This window comes from Crinia signifera, chromosome 2 (assembly GCF_055691185.1).
Source record: "Crinia signifera chromosome 2, ASM5569118v1, whole genome shotgun sequence".
In the NCBI taxonomy this organism is placed as follows: Eukaryota; Metazoa; Chordata; class Amphibia; order Anura; family Myobatrachidae; genus Crinia; species Crinia signifera.
Window position 1 is genome coordinate 360,362,837 of NC_139218.1, and position 15,504 is coordinate 360,378,340.

The 15,504-nt window shown below is 45.9% G+C and overlaps 1 protein-coding gene across 1 annotated transcript in view; it reads right to left on the reverse strand.

Annotated features, from left to right (window-relative positions):
- Nucleotides 1–12,859: 12,859 nt before the first annotated feature.
- CDK8 (cyclin dependent kinase 8) overlaps nucleotides 12,860–15,504 on the reverse strand; it is a 61,124-nt gene continuing 58,479 nt past the window's right edge. Inside the window, exons 11-13 of the mRNA XM_083169881.1 lie at nucleotides 14,413–14,491; nucleotides 13,608–13,766; nucleotides 12,860–13,327 (exon numbers count right to left, since the gene is read on the reverse strand). Coding sequence (XP_083026007.1) covers nucleotides 13,202–13,327; nucleotides 13,608–13,766; nucleotides 14,413–14,491 — 364 coding nt within the window. The 3' untranslated portion in view covers nucleotides 12,860–13,201. The remainder of the gene's footprint in view (nucleotides 13,328–13,607; nucleotides 13,767–14,412; nucleotides 14,492–15,504) is intronic.

Consider the following 15,504-nt stretch of genomic DNA (forward strand, 5'->3'; position numbering starts at 1 on the left):
TGTCTCCTGAGGCACAGACACGTGCCCATCTGCTGCAGAACATCTTCCAGTTCCCTTCTCCTGTGGCTGTTGACTCCGTTTTTGCTTCTGGCTGAGCGCGGACTTCTTCACTGCCCTTCCCATAGTCATAGTTATCTTCTGTTACCTCTGTCCTTGTATCTCCAGCATTCTGTTACCTCTGTCCTTGTATCTCCAGCATTCTGTTACCTCTGTCCTTGTATCTCCAGCATTCTGTTACCTCTGTCCTTGTATCTCCAGCATTCTGTTACCTCTGTCCTTGTATCTCCAGCATTCTGTTACCTCTGTCCTTGTATCTCCAGCATTCTGTTACCTCTGTCCTTGTATCTCCAGCATTCTGTTACCTCTGTCCTTGTATCTCCAGCATTCTGTTACCTCTGTCCTTGTATCTCCAGCATTCTGTTACCTCTGTCCTTGTATCTCCAGCATCCTTATCATCTTTGCCTTGTGCCATGGTCCATTAAAGAGCTAGATCCAACCACTCCCTCATAATTATGCTCAACCGGGTGGCTTCAAAGGGTTACGGTATAACACATAGACTGACTCATGATAGACAGTCATATGGTTGACCACTAATGGTAGACAGTCACGAGGTCGACAGGGTCTAAATGTCGACAGGTAAAATGTCAACATGAAAAAGGTCGACGTGGTCAAAAGGTCAACATGAGTTTTTAATGTTTTTAGGGTGTCTATGTTGACATAGGTCGACATGGACACGGTCTAAGTGTACCACTGCGCTCGCCATGCTTTGGGCTCGGTGCCTCGCTGCCCTCAGCACACTATTTAATTCTCCCTACACACCCTATTGGATGCTAGGGCATGAAATACACACCTGACGGCACATGTCGGCTGAAGATTTTGTAAAAACAAATGCATGTCTTCCTTTTCCATGTAGACCTTTTGACCCTGTCCACCTATTGTGTGCCAACATTTAAACCCATTCGACCTTTTGACTGTCGACCATTAGTGGTCGACCATATGACTGTCTATCATGAGTCTATGATCAGTCCGGATACCCTTCAAAGGTCCAAATTCCATTGTGGGGTTTCCTTGGTGAACAGTGATGTCCTGCTACACTCCACAGTCCCAGGGGAGAGTCCACAATGATAACAAGAATCCCTATATCTCTCATCTATATCTTATATGTATTTATATCTCATAGAAAAATAGGTACTTATATGTTAGTTGGGCGCCCACTATAGTTAGTACGCTCATACCCCCACTATCCATGTCACTATGGAGTTGATTTTATACAGTGTGGCGAGCGCAGCAAGCCCGGCGAGGGGACGCTGAAAACTAAGCAAATAGCTTAGTGGGCGCCCAACTATTATATAAGTACCGAAAAATCACTTCTATCTCATACAGTATAAATATTGAATACAGTATATATATGACTAAAAACTCTGTGCAACATTTATGTATCTATCTCATTTTTATATCCAATATCTACAGTATGTGTGTCATGTCTGTGTATGTGTCAGTGTCTGTCTAGTGCACACAGTTGGTAACAGTAGAAAAGAGATGTTCTAGATTACAAGTAAGTGGATTCAGTGACCTAGATTCACAAATGTGTGTGAAGGGTCAGCTGTGTAATTGCCATGTCATGCCACCAGGGGGAGAAGAAACACGTTCTAGATATGACAAGGAACAAGATATGACAAGGAACAAGAGGCCACTGAATATTTCCTTTTCCACAGGTTACACACAGGAGGTTATTCTGATTCGCTCGCAGCAATGTGTGTGATTTAAACACCGCTCGCATTGTCACCCGCCCCCTCCTCGCATGCATAAACATCCATTTGCAGCCTAGGGGGTGAGAACCACATCACTCAATGGTCGCGATCATCGAATGATGTGGCGCATACACGCAAAACGAAGACACTCTCAGGTCTCTTAGCTTTGCAGGCGTCCTGTACGAGGACAGGGTGGGCAGCCGACATCCGCGTCACTGCCGTGAAACGCTGGGTGTTACCATGGGCACGTCTATCCATCGCAGCCTCATACCCACACTGGTGGGTGCGAATGGGATGGCAAACTTGCAGGTCGGCGTGGCCGTTCACACCCGGCGCATGCGCAGGTACCAAACATCGCACCCCCATGTGAATGCGCGGGGGAGTGAACCGACCAGAATAAAGGTCCTTAATTACATGCCCCAGATCGGAGCCTGAGAAGTGCTCGCCAGCTCACAGGCGCCATTACACCAGAAAGGAGAAAAAACGAATAGCAGCGCTTGTATTAATTACAGGGAATACCCCCTAAAGACAATTGGACTGATTTTACATTAAAAATAAATTTTATTAAAACACATATAGCTATGACCAATGATGTTTATATATAACACTGCAGTGCATGCATTAGGCTGAGATCCCACACACTTCCTGGTAAAAGTGGTAAAGATACTGTCCATTCCTAGTATTGTTGGTTAAATGGGTATATTTATTACCGTCCACCATAAATGGGTTAGCAGTTGCACTCCTGTTCACCTCCTGTTGGGTGTATTAAGCTGGTCCAATTGGAATCCAGTCCGTCCACCATGGAAGATAGCTTGGTTGTGTAGGTGGCAGCTGATGGTGAACTCCCACACAGCTGGGGTGCGAATGCTGGTGCTGGAGACGTCTGGGGCTGGTCCAGATCAGTCCAGGTGAAAAGTGAAATGAGATGGAAGTTCTGTTCCGGAACACTGTGGGATGAGAACTCCTGATGCATTTATCAAATGATAAAGCGACTGTCACCCTAGACACTGTCACCCAGTGACCGCATACCCTGATTTGGAACGTCATAATGTATTAACATATAATAAGAATGTGGTAAATGTGGCTGATCTATACCTATTTATTATATACAGACAGGAGCAGACCAAGTTGGGATCAACGTACAGTATGGATGTGTTTTGTTGAAGGAATACATTTGATTGGTTACTGTTGGCAACAATTCCTCTTTTTATTGTTAGAAGCTTTAGGTTAATCTAACCACTAGCGTGGCTAACTTGGGAGTTTGAGGCAGGTCCGCAAAAATGTTACAAATTAACTGTATAGTGTTGGAATAACTACCAGCAGTTAATAAGTTGATACAATGGGGTAAATTTACTAAGATGGTAAATCTATTGAAGATTGATGTTGCCCGCTGCAACTGGAGGGTCCTACTGCAGCATGCTGTGGTTTGACAGGATGGTGGGACGACTGGATTTTAAGGTGAACACATACATTTCAATGTATGTGTTCACACAGTGCGACTGTACCGCTCTGTGTTCTATGTGAAATCCGGTCGACGGTGGGGAAAAGGGTGGAATAGATGGAGGTGGTATGGGGCCCAAAGTGGCAGCTGTGGTCCGGGTCCCCAGCTATGGCAGCAACAGAGGTCCGGGTACCCCATCATTGGTGGCGGTGGTGGGCCTAGTTGCCCATAATCTTCGGCAGCGATGGTCCGGGTCCTCTTGCTGTGTAAAGAGCGGCAGCTTTTTTTTTTTTTTATTCAAGTGGCCGACCATTTGAGCTTGTGTTATTAGCCAGTGCAAAACAGGGGACAGGCAGTCCAACGGCTGATGAGAAGAGCTCCTGAAGGTGCCCAAGTCCTGGGAGGTGGTGGCCATGCAAAAGAGTTTAAATGCTGCTGCCCCCGGTTGAAGACCACAGATGAAGACGCCTGGAGAGGCGGTGGCCATGAATATAAATATTTTACAAACCATTGTTGTGCTTTTATTTTAATATTTCCTTTACAGGGGGGCTATTTAATGCCCCACATGCTGGTACATGTGGTTCTCACAAGAACCAACATGTGAGCATGCTTGCTGGGACCTGTAGTCCCACTGTAAAGGACAATATTACTTTTTGCACCAGCTATCAATCCGCACCCACTGCCCAGGGGTGCGGGGGATAGCTCCGGGCTTCAACCCAGGCCTGGGGTGTCCTGGAGAGGAGGACCTCTTTATTCGGGGATCCCCAACTCACCAAGAACTCCCAGCCTGGGCTGACTAGTTAGGGTGGATAATGCTTTGGCCATTACACCCCCTGCTAGTGGAGCCTGGTGCTGCTCCCTAAAATATGATGGACCCCCACTCTTTTTTTCCTGCCAAAAACTGCATCCTGCTAAAACGCAATGTGTGGCCCCAGCCTAAGATAGAAAAATGAGTCCAAAATAAGGTGCCAATGTTACGTTCCCCTGAGTACCGAATACCAGCCTCTGCCTACCTATTAGCTACTGATTAGCATCTAGTCATTTCCCCTTTTAATTGAAATCTCTAGCTATCTGTGGGGAAAAAAAAACATTTGAATCATGGAAATAAGGCAGAACAACGACTTTCTTAACGTTTGATGTTCTTGGCAAATTATTTCAGACTTAACGATGTTAAATGCTGATTTTGGGTCAGAATGAGCTGGTTTATTGGTTTATCAGCAGTTTTCTTCTTACCAAAGTGTCTGCTCTACAAACGAATAATCTAAATAGGCGCACAATGTTTCCCAAGAAATCCAGACTGTAACGTTATACAGTAAATGATACAAGTGTATTATTGCCAATAAATAAATCAACATCAGTCATTGGCTCAGATATTTGCTTATAAATCTTATTTGCGGAACACGCTTTGTCCGGGCAGCTGAATGGAACTATTTTCTATAATCACAGCGGTTTTCAGCCCTATACAGTTACATGATCCTTCCAGCCAGTGATTTGTCAGTGGAGCTGAACCGGCACATTGTCAGATAATATGAGGCTAGAATGTAATTATGGATAAAATAGCTTATTGGTGTGTTTACTATGGTTCATATTTTGCTAGTATCATATAACCCACAATGCACTTTGTGCCCCATTTATTGGTTTTACTAGAACAATTGTGTCCTACTTCAGTGACCTTGAACGTTCGCAAGCACAGAGGCATGCATAGAAGGATGGTTACTACAGAACCAAGAGGTGTGGATCGTTAGGTTGACCACTGTTGGTCAAAAGGTCGACACAAGAAAAAAGTAAATGAAACGGTAGACATGGGGAATGGTCAACATGTTTTTGGGGTGCCTGTCGACATAGGTTGACATGGTCACAGTATCAGTGTAATCCGTTCGCTCGTCATGCTTCGGGCACGGTACCTCGCTGTGCTCAGTACACATATTTTCTGTTGACTAATCGTGGTCAAACTATTGACCGCATACCAGAACAAAGAAGTATATGTTCAATACAACTGCAGTATTTTCTGTTACCAGATGTCAGTGTGGGGGTTTGGGAAACAAACTTCAGAATGTCCAAGAATTCGATATGGAGATAAAACAGATAAGGCAGCCTGACTGTAGTAAACAGTAACAACTGTATTACCTACATAGAATGACTGGAATAGTATTGGGATCCTGGCACTCAGGATGCCAACTGTCAGAAGACCAAGAATGACCGCTAAGCTAAAACTTCTATTGTAGACAAACTACAGGTTCTAAATAAAATTATTTCCTGGAATAAAGAGCTTCAGAGATGGACACAACACCATGTATGCAGTGGAGCAGTTGAGGGAGATAAAGGGGGAACAGCAGCTGCCATGCTTTGTGACAAGCTCATTCCATCTGACCAGAGTGCCTGCATACAGCCTTCTCTCCCAGTGATTGATGGCATCTTCACCAGGAGGCTGGGCTTAGGTAAAGGGCGGGGCTGTACTCCCGTGCTGCTAAACAGGCTGGCACCCAGCAGCCAGATATGGCAGGTATAGAAGGAGTGGCTTCCCACGGAAGGTCCTCGCTTTGCTATCGTAGGCAGACTGGTGGTGATTTGTAGAAGCAAAGACCATGGGCGGCTTGACTTCTCTCCACCTAGGATAATGAGAGGTTTATTTACTACATTGCAGGTTTTTAGAAGTGGAGATGTTTCCCATAGCAACCAATCAGATTCTACTTAACTCCTATCTAGCAGTTTCAAGAAGATAATCGTTAGAATCTGATTGATTGCTATGGCAACATCAACACTTATAAAAAATCTGCACCTTAGTAAATATATCCCTCAGTGCCCTTGGTGTAGGTAATGTGACTACATCCCAGGTGTATAGAGGGTAGTAGGGACTATGGGAAAACTATGCAGAGTTAAAAGCACACCTACATTCACCTCATGATTAATCAGTTGGGCTTTGATTTTCCTCACTATCGGCATCAATTCAGTTCCAGAGAACTGATATTTTAATTATTAATCGCTTACGCAGGCTTTGTACTCATTATGAAATGAAGATCTTTTAAACATCAAAGTGGATTTATATATTAAATAAAATGTGAGAGATTTGAGCTTCAACAGAAAAGCAAAGCATACCCAGCTAGCTGCAGGGACTGTCTGACTGATCACCCGGACCCCCCAGTACGCCCATATAGGTCCCACGCCACACTTCCTCCTGCACACGCTGGGAGTAGTCTTACTACTGGGTAGATGACAGCATATGATCCCCTTGTGAGGGTGCTGGGACTACTGCTAACATAATGGAGTATAATTATGCTACATACAGTACAATGCAGGTAATTAAAACTTTGGAATATGTAGGCCAGCATTAATTAAATCTGGGGATTATATTTCATTAATTGTTTTTCCTTTGATTTAAGGTAAAATTAACCAAACTTTGCATTTATATTAATTTGCTCTGAAAAGTTTTAGTAGAGCGCATGGTGCCCAGTGATTAATATGTGTGAGATGGGAACGCGACAATAGACTTTTATATAGGACAGACTAGGTGATTCATCGCGCCCTACGGGCGCTCTTCACACCGTCGTAAGGGGCTGCGCCCCCATAATTTGTGAACATTTGCATATGAGAAAGATGGTTAGAATTGTATGAAAGATGGCCTGTATTGCAACTTAAGTTATAGGTGAAAGGTGTTAAATAGAGAGCATATGATGTGGAAGGGGGTGTGTATTGTTTTGTTTAATTAAAAAGCGGTTACAGAGTAAGATGTACATTGATAGTGTGGATGGTACAGTGACATTTGTGGGTGTGGGGGGGGGGGCTGTGTGTGCATGTTGTTTAGGTGTGTGTGTGCAATAGTATAGTAGGGTGTTTCTGAGTCAGCGGCTCCCCACTGGCGGAGGTCACGACACAGGAAAACAGGAGGCTGGGTAGTGATAGGGGTGTGTGGGCATAAGGGGGACTAAAGAGGAGATACTGTGCAGCTTCTGCCAGTGGGTGAGGGTCCAGCGTGGCAGTACAAGATGGTGGCCCTTAGTCAGTGTCTCCTCCTACTGGGTGGGAGTTTGGGTGCATGAGAGCAGGAGGCTGGGCTATGAGGCATGATAGGGGCATGTGGGCAAAACAGCGTCAGCGACTCCCGAGTGGTGGAAGTTACGGTTAAGGAGAGCAGGAAGCTGGGTAGTGATAGGGGTGTGTGAGTATACGGGGGACTAAAGAGGGGCTTAGGGGTGCCGTGAATTGCGGGAGGGGCGCGGGGGATGCCATGAATCAAGGAAAGGGGGGGCGCAGGTGTCGGCGAATCGGGGGAGAGGGCGGTGGTCCGCAAAGCGTGGGAGGGGGCGTGAATTGCGCGAGGGGGGGTTGCGAATCGCGGGAGGGGGGGTGCGCGGGGGGTCCGTGAATTACGGGAGGGGGGGGGGGGCACGGAGCGCGATGAATCACCTAGTTGGTTATATATTCTTGTAGAAGGATGGTAGGATGTTGCTGTCATTCAGAATGCATTTACATAAACAGTAATAGTAGCAGTAAAAGGTCTGACTTAAAACACCTACAGTAAAACAGAACAGGTGTTATATATTATACAAAGAATTGGTTGATGATGTGTAGGTTGACGTGCACATAGTTCATAGTTGTCACTGGAAAAAAATTGCTACAAGAAAAAAATCAACACAGAAAGTTCAACACATGTAAATGTTGACATAAGTGTGGCACTTCATCGGTGTCCATGTCGACACATGAGAATGAATATGAAAACATTCCAAAAAAGAAAAATAAATCTTCAAAAACTCATGTCAACCTTTTTCATTGTCGACCATAGCCGTGCCAGTGTTTTGCATGTGCCATTTAATCCTGGGGTTGCCGTGAATCGCGCGCGGGGGTGGGGGAGGAGGTGAGGGGTGTCCACGAATCATGGGAGGAGGGGTCGTGGGTGGATGCCGTGAATTGCGGGAGGGAGGGTTCGCGGGGGGTTGCAGTGAATCGCGGGAGGGTGGGTCGCGGGGGCGGGGTGTTGCCGCAATGACAGGAGGGGGGGTCAGGGGTGGGGAATCGCGGTAGGGGGGGTCGTGGGGGGCACCGTGAACCGTGGGAGGGGGGCCCGGCGCGAATCGTGGGAGGGGGGGGTCGCGGGGTGCCGCGAATCGCAGGAGGGGGGAGAGGTGTCACGGGGTGGGGCCGCGAATCGCGGGAGTCACCGGGGGTGCCGCGAATTGCGGGGGGTGTGCTGCAAATCGCGGGAGGAGAGTCGCGGGGGGTGCCGCGAATCACCACAAGAAAAAATCAATACAGAAAGTTCAACACATGTAAATGTTGACATAAGTGTCCATGTCGACACATGAGAATGAATATGAAAACATTAAAAAAGAGAAAAATAAATCTTCAAAAACTCATGTCAACCTTTTTCATTGTCGACCATAGCCGTGCCAGTGTTTTGCATGTGCCATTTAATCCTGGGGTTGCCGTGAATCGCGCGCGGGGTGGGGGGGAGGTAGGAGGTGAGGGGTGTCCGCGAATCACGGGAGGAGGGGTCATGGGTGGATGCCGTGAATTGCAGGAGGGGGGGGGGTCGCGGGGGGGGGGGGGTGTGGGTGCCGCGAATTGTGGGGGGGGGGCGCGGGCGCTGGGGGTTGCAGTGAATCGCGGGAGGGTGGGTCGCGGGGGCGAGGGGTTGCCGCAATGACATGAGGGGGGTCAGGGGTGGGGAATCACGGTAGGGGGGGTCGTGGGGGGCACCGTGAACCGCGGGAGGGGGGGCCCAGGGGGTTGGCGCGAATCGTGGGAGGGGGGGTCGCGGGGTGCCGCGAATCGCAGGAGGGGGGGTGTGTCACGTGGTGGGGCCGCAAATCGCGGGAGTCACCGGGGGTGCCGCGAATTGCGGGGGGTGTGCTGCAAATCGCGGGAGGGGGGTCGCGGGGGGGTGTCGCGAATCGCCACAAGAAAAAATCAACACAGAAAGGTCAACACATGTAAATGTTGACATAAGTGTCCATGTCGACACATGAGAATGAATATGAAAACATTCCAAAAAAGAAAAATAAATCTTCAAAAACTCATGTCAACCTTTTTCATTGTCGACCATAGCCGTGCCAGTGTTTTGCATGTGCCATTTAATCCTGGGGTTGCCGTGAATCGCGCGCGGGGTGGGGGGGGAGGTAGGAGGTGAGGGGTGTCCGCGAATCACGGGAGGAGGGGTCATGGGTGGATGCCGTGAATTGCAGGAGGGGGGGGTCGCGGGGGGGGGGGGGGGGGGTGCCGCGAATTGTGGGGGGGGGGCGCGGGCGCTGGGGGTTGCAGTGAATCGCGGGAGGGTGGGTCTCGGGGGCGAGGGGTTGCCGCAATGACATGAGGGGGGTCAGGGGTGGGGAATCACGGTAGGGGGGGTCGTGGGGGGCACCGTGAACCGCGGGAGGGGGGGCCCAGGGGGTTGGCGCGAATCGTGGGAGGGGGGGTCGCGGGGTGCCGCGAATCGCAGGAGGGGGGGGTGTGTCACGTGGTGGGGCCGCAAATCGCGGGAGTCACCGGGGGTGCCGCGAATTGCGGTGGGGTGTGCTGCAAATCGCGGGAGGGGGGTCGCGGGGGGGTGTCGCGAATCGCCACAAGAAAAAATCAACACAGAAAGGTCAACACATGTAAATGTTGACATAAGTGTGGCACTTCATTGGTGTCCATTTCGACACATGAGAATGAATATGAAAACATTGAAAAAGTGAAAAATAAATCTTATCAACCTTTTTCATTGTCGACCATAGCCATGTCAGTGTTTTGCATGTGCCATTTAATCGTGGGGATGCCGTGAATGGGGGGGGAGAGGGAGGTGCATACCTCCCAACATGACCCTCTCCAGGAGGGACACATTGCTCTGTTTCTGGACTTTCTTCTTAATTTATGGATTACCATCACCTGTGCTTAAACACCTTTCTTATCAATTACCCTGTTTAAAACAGGTGATGACAATCATAAATTAAGATGGAAGTCCACAACCCAGCGTTACAGCTCCAGACACACTTTGAGTGATCCGCTCTGCCAGTCCCTCCATTGGTTACCTGTGTTTTACCGTATTCAATATGAAACCCTTCTGCTAGCACATAAAGCTCTTAACCAATCTGCACCAGCGTATATCTCTTTACTTATCTCAAAACATCTCCCATCTCGCTCACTCCGCTCTGTCTTTTCTGCACGGATCACCGGCTCCCATTCCCTATTACAGGACTTTCATCGGGCTGCTCCCACCCTATGGAATGCCCTTCCACGCACAATAAGACTCTCCAATAGCATCCAAACTTTCAAGCGTTCCCTGAAAACTCACCTCTTCAGGCAATCCTATCATATTTAAGTTCCATACGCATAACCCTCTGAGGCACTTATGTATCATACAGCTTACCTTCTGGACCTACAAGCTATGCTATTACTGGTGCCTGTCCTTGTGTTTCCCTCCTATATACCTATAGATGGTAAGCTTGCAGCAGGACCCTCTTACCTCCAAGTTTGTCAAAGGAATCTGCTGCGCTATATAAGAAACTGTAAATAAATAAAAAATGATTAGACTTCACTCTGTGTGTTGTGTCCCATCATTCCCTGTACCTAGGAGCCAGACCGCAACACTTACCAGGAGTATAGAAGCCTTCTTCCCGTAGTCTAATGTAACAGACCTAGGGGGGTGAATTCAATCTTGCGTATCTCACACTCCATTTTGGATTCCTACAGATATGCCAGCTCTCGATACCCACAAAATCCAATTTAGTTGCAGGGGTTTCAGAGTTGAAAACCCTGTGGCATGTAGAAAAACTAAATATGGTACTCCCCTCTCAGGAGGGTCTCCACAGCTCCTGGTGGTCTTCCCACCATCCCAGGCACTAAGGATTTTGGGAATTGAATCTGCTCACTAAGCTTGTAGAGTCTGGGTTATAAAAACAGTTGATCTGAAGGCCATCGCCTTCAGATCAACTGTGCAGTTGGCCTCAACAATGGAAGGCTAAGGGCAGGATGCAAAAACAGCATGGACGGTGTAATGGTTAGCATTACTGCCTAACAGCACTGAGGTCACGGGTTCTATTCCCACCATGGCCCCAACTCTGCACAGTTTGTATATTCTCCCCGTGGTCACATCGGTTTCCTCCGGGTACTTAGTTTTCCCAAGCACAATCCAAAAATATACAGGTAAGTTAATTGGTCCCCAACAAAAATTAACCCTAGAATGCCTGTGTACACACATGTGGTAGGGAACATAAATTGTAAACTCCACTGGGGCAGGGACTGATGTGAATTTACAAATATTCTCTGTAAAGCGCTGCGGAATATGTGTGCGCTATACAAATAACTGCCAATAAATAAATATTCTATTAGGGGAATGTTTACAAAATATTGCCTTTAAGTAAAACCACGGTGACCAGAATGGTTCCTAATATGTGGCCAGGTGCTAATAACCCAATGGCTGAACTGGACAAGATTTATTCACTGAACTGTTCTAGATCTAGACCAGGGGGTTCTCAAACTCGGTCCTAAAGGACCCCACACAGTTCACGGTTTCCTGGTCACCCGGCAGGTGCACAAGTGCATTAATTACTCATTTACATATTTTAAAAGTTCCACAGGTGGAGCTAATTATTTCACTTGTGAATCTGTGAGGAGACCTGCAAAACATGCGCTGTGTTGGTTCCTGAGGACCATGTTTGAGAATCACTGTTCTAGACAACAGCCTATTAAAAGGGCACTGTAGTGTCAGACAGGATTTTTATCACACTTATTTTTCTATTTATCCTTATTGGATATTAGTCATTTAGATAAATCTATCAGGATTGCCACATGTCTAGTAGGTGGAGACAAGCCCAGAAATCTAGCCTGTATATTCTCAAAACTGCTGATTGTTCTGAATCTTTTTTGCAACGAACACACATAAATTAACCTTTAGTTTTTATGAAAAATAAATTTATTACTTAACACCTTGTTTTAACAATGTTGAATTTTTTTTTTAATCAGAATACTTGTCATTCATGTAAAATAGTTTGATACAGTACATCGTATGTTACAGTTTATGTTTTCCTTGTAAAGTCTAAGGCTTTCCTACCCATATCCTCTGCTGTAACAGGGACTCACCCTAAAATAAGGTGCCGACCAAATAAAAAAATAAATAAAAAAAAAAACAGAAACAGGAACTGATTTGAAATCCACTACACCAAGCCAGCATAAAAAGATCTGCACAGAGGCGTATAAGTCTGACCAGGAGCATTTCATACTCGCCGGTTCCTTTTTTTTTTTTTTGCTTTATAAAACTCCATAGCATGCTCACAATTCAGCAACACAAATAGAAAAAAAAAAAAAAACAATGACCATCAATTTTACTTGTTTGCTGGAGCAAACGGATTCAAATCAGTTTCAGACATTTACTATCATATAGCAGCTTTAATACCAGTCAAGTTAAAGAGTTATGCAAAATTCATGTTGAAGTATAATCTTTGGGAGGCTCTTATTGGGGGGTAAAATGTAACAAATTTGCTGGACAAGAACACTGATCGCTGTGATAACTTTGATCACAAAACCCCTAAAACGGCAAGAAAAATAAAATTGTACCAAAATTTTCAGGGCACGTTTCTTCCAGCTTTGTGCATTAGTAAATCATACCCTAATATAGCAGTAAAACAAAGAAAACATAAAATTAAAAAAACGATTGGTCAGATTATAGTCTCACGTTAAGAAGTCCCCACATACGATAACGAAAAACGGTTTTTATTCCAAGCATACTTCACAGCTTCAACTGCTAGCCTCACTGAAAGAAATGCATTGGTCGATTTGAACCATTTTCAAGTATACTATGGAAGTAGCAAATTCACAATATGGACTGTGCTAGGATTTGCACTCTCACTCTCTTCAGTTAAACCTCCACATGGGATGTACATTCGGTGAAATGTTGTGTAACTTGGCTTTTGGACATTTTTTCAAGGTGTGGTTGTACAGTACATTCCAAAACCAGGCTTCAGCCAGGAGGCTACAAAAGCTCAGTCCTGCAGCGTAAGCAACAGTGCATTGACGTTTCCTCATCTCCAGGTACCCTTCAGTACCGATGTGTTTGATGGGAGTATTGTGGAGGCTGCTGGGAGGTAGTCGAATATCCCATGCTGCTCTGAGGTTGTGATGTGCTTGGTCCAGGGTTTGGATAGGCAGCATGTGGATTGGAACGCTAAAAAAAAAAAAAAAAAAATACACACAACTTCTCAGTGCTTGAAAATTCTACCCAACTCCCCGAGCATTCTACCCAACTCCTCGAGCCTTCTACCAGACTCCTCGAGCCTTCTACCAGACTCCTCGAGCAGACTAGTAAACAGTCAGTCAGTAGAGTGTTCTTGCATAATTACATTATTTAAAACTAGACATGCAGTAAGAACAGTTCTGGAAGTAACCTGCTGACATAATACAGAAGGAACCATACACAGCAAGGGAGAAGCCCCCTTTCTATTTACCTGATAGTCTGAGGTCATGATGAGACCACCTGAGGTAGTGGTAGGGGGTACAACTCTCACTTTCTTCAGTGGTGGCCCTTGTGCGTGGCTGTTATCTTGGTTTCCTGGATGCCCGGTCCCATTAGTATGATTATTGCCTTGCTGCTGCTGTTGGTTTTTCTTTTTTAATGTAAAAAAAAAATAAAAAATAAAATACAATAATTACAGGGTGACAGCAAGCAGTCTAATACACTACTTCAGCAGATGCACTTATGTAAGAAGTCTAGAGGAACGCTTCCCAAATCCAGTCCTCAGGACATGCAGGTTTTCCAGATCTCCTCACAGAATCACGAGTGAAATAATAAGAGCCACCTGTGGATGTTTTCACATGTGCTAGACCGTAATGTTCAACAAGGACATCCGAAAAACACGTAGTGTGTCCTGGGGCCTGAATGTGAGAGGTATTGGTCTAGAGCAGGGGAGGCCAAACCGGTCCTCGAGATCTAACAACGGTCCATGTTTTCCAAATCACCTAGCTGGTGCACAGCTGTAGTCATTACCAACGGTCACATTTTCAAACTACAGGTTGCCTGAAAAACATGAACCGTTGGTAGATCATGAGGACAGGGTTGGCCAACCCTGGTCTAGCGTAATCCATGGTTCTAACCTTTCTTAAGGACAGATCACTTATATTCTTAAACCTACAGAATAAAAAATGAGAAGGTTTTGTTTTCAAGGACACAAACTAGAATAATATGTATATGTTAAGCGACAAGAAAGGGAATGCCGACTGTGTGAACACCTTAGTGCTGTGTGTGGCACGTACTTTGTCTCCCTTATCATCAGGTTCCTCTTCTGTGAGGAACTCTCGCTTGGGGTATGGAATCTGGCAGCCAGCAAACACACTGCAATGAAACCGCTGGTTATTAAGGGTGTAACGTGCAAACGATGCATTTTTCTCAGAACACAAAAGATATGGGGCAAAATGCAACGACCAGCGAGATGCGGGATGTTCCGATATTCCTGCGCGTCTGCCCATATTTTTAAAGCGGTAATCATTAAAAATAGGCAAAAAAACGGCCCTAGTTTTGCCTTGTAATTGATTGTAGCTTTAAGAATACTGGCAGACTCATAGGAATTCCCAAACAGTCTGCGTCTGTCAGGCCATTACATATTGCACCCATTCTCCATTTAGCTAATATATAATAAATAGGTTCTCAAACTTCACTACTCTGTCAGCAGGACTTTTCCATCAACCAGAAAAAAAAATAAAAAAAATTCCAGGCAGCTAATAATCCTCACTGGGAGCGCTGACAGCCAGACCCTTCTTAGGCTGCTATGGAGTAACACAAACTCAGCTCTGTCTCACTGTGTTGTATACAGATGGAGTGGACTGTAGTACATACACTTATGTAGGTCACATCTACACCTCACCATTTAAAAAAATGTGTGCTAACCCTCTGTTCTACCCATATCTATGTACCGTATGAGCCAGGTGAGCTAATTTAATAGACGGCTATATCTTTAGCTACGATGACATGGTGACGGTGATACTCCCTGATAAGCTTAAAAAAAAAAAAAAAGAACAAAAGTTTAGGGAAAACAATAGTAAACACAGCGAGAAGGTAAAGATATAACCATCGTAACCAAATTCCGAATGAAGAAACATAAAACACCTGTTCTGATATTTAAGAAGAGACCACAAAAATATTTCTGACATTTTATTCACACTTTCATAGTTTGTTTGTTCATATTGTTCTTCTTTGTGGTGCTGTAATCAAGGGCCCATACACTAGTCCGACTAGGACACATCAGATCCAATTCCCCTTGGAATTGGGTCTGACCTTGGAGGACTCACTTATGATTGTGATTTATCGCATGTACTCCTGAGGAGCTGCAGGCGGTGGGGCAGGGGAAT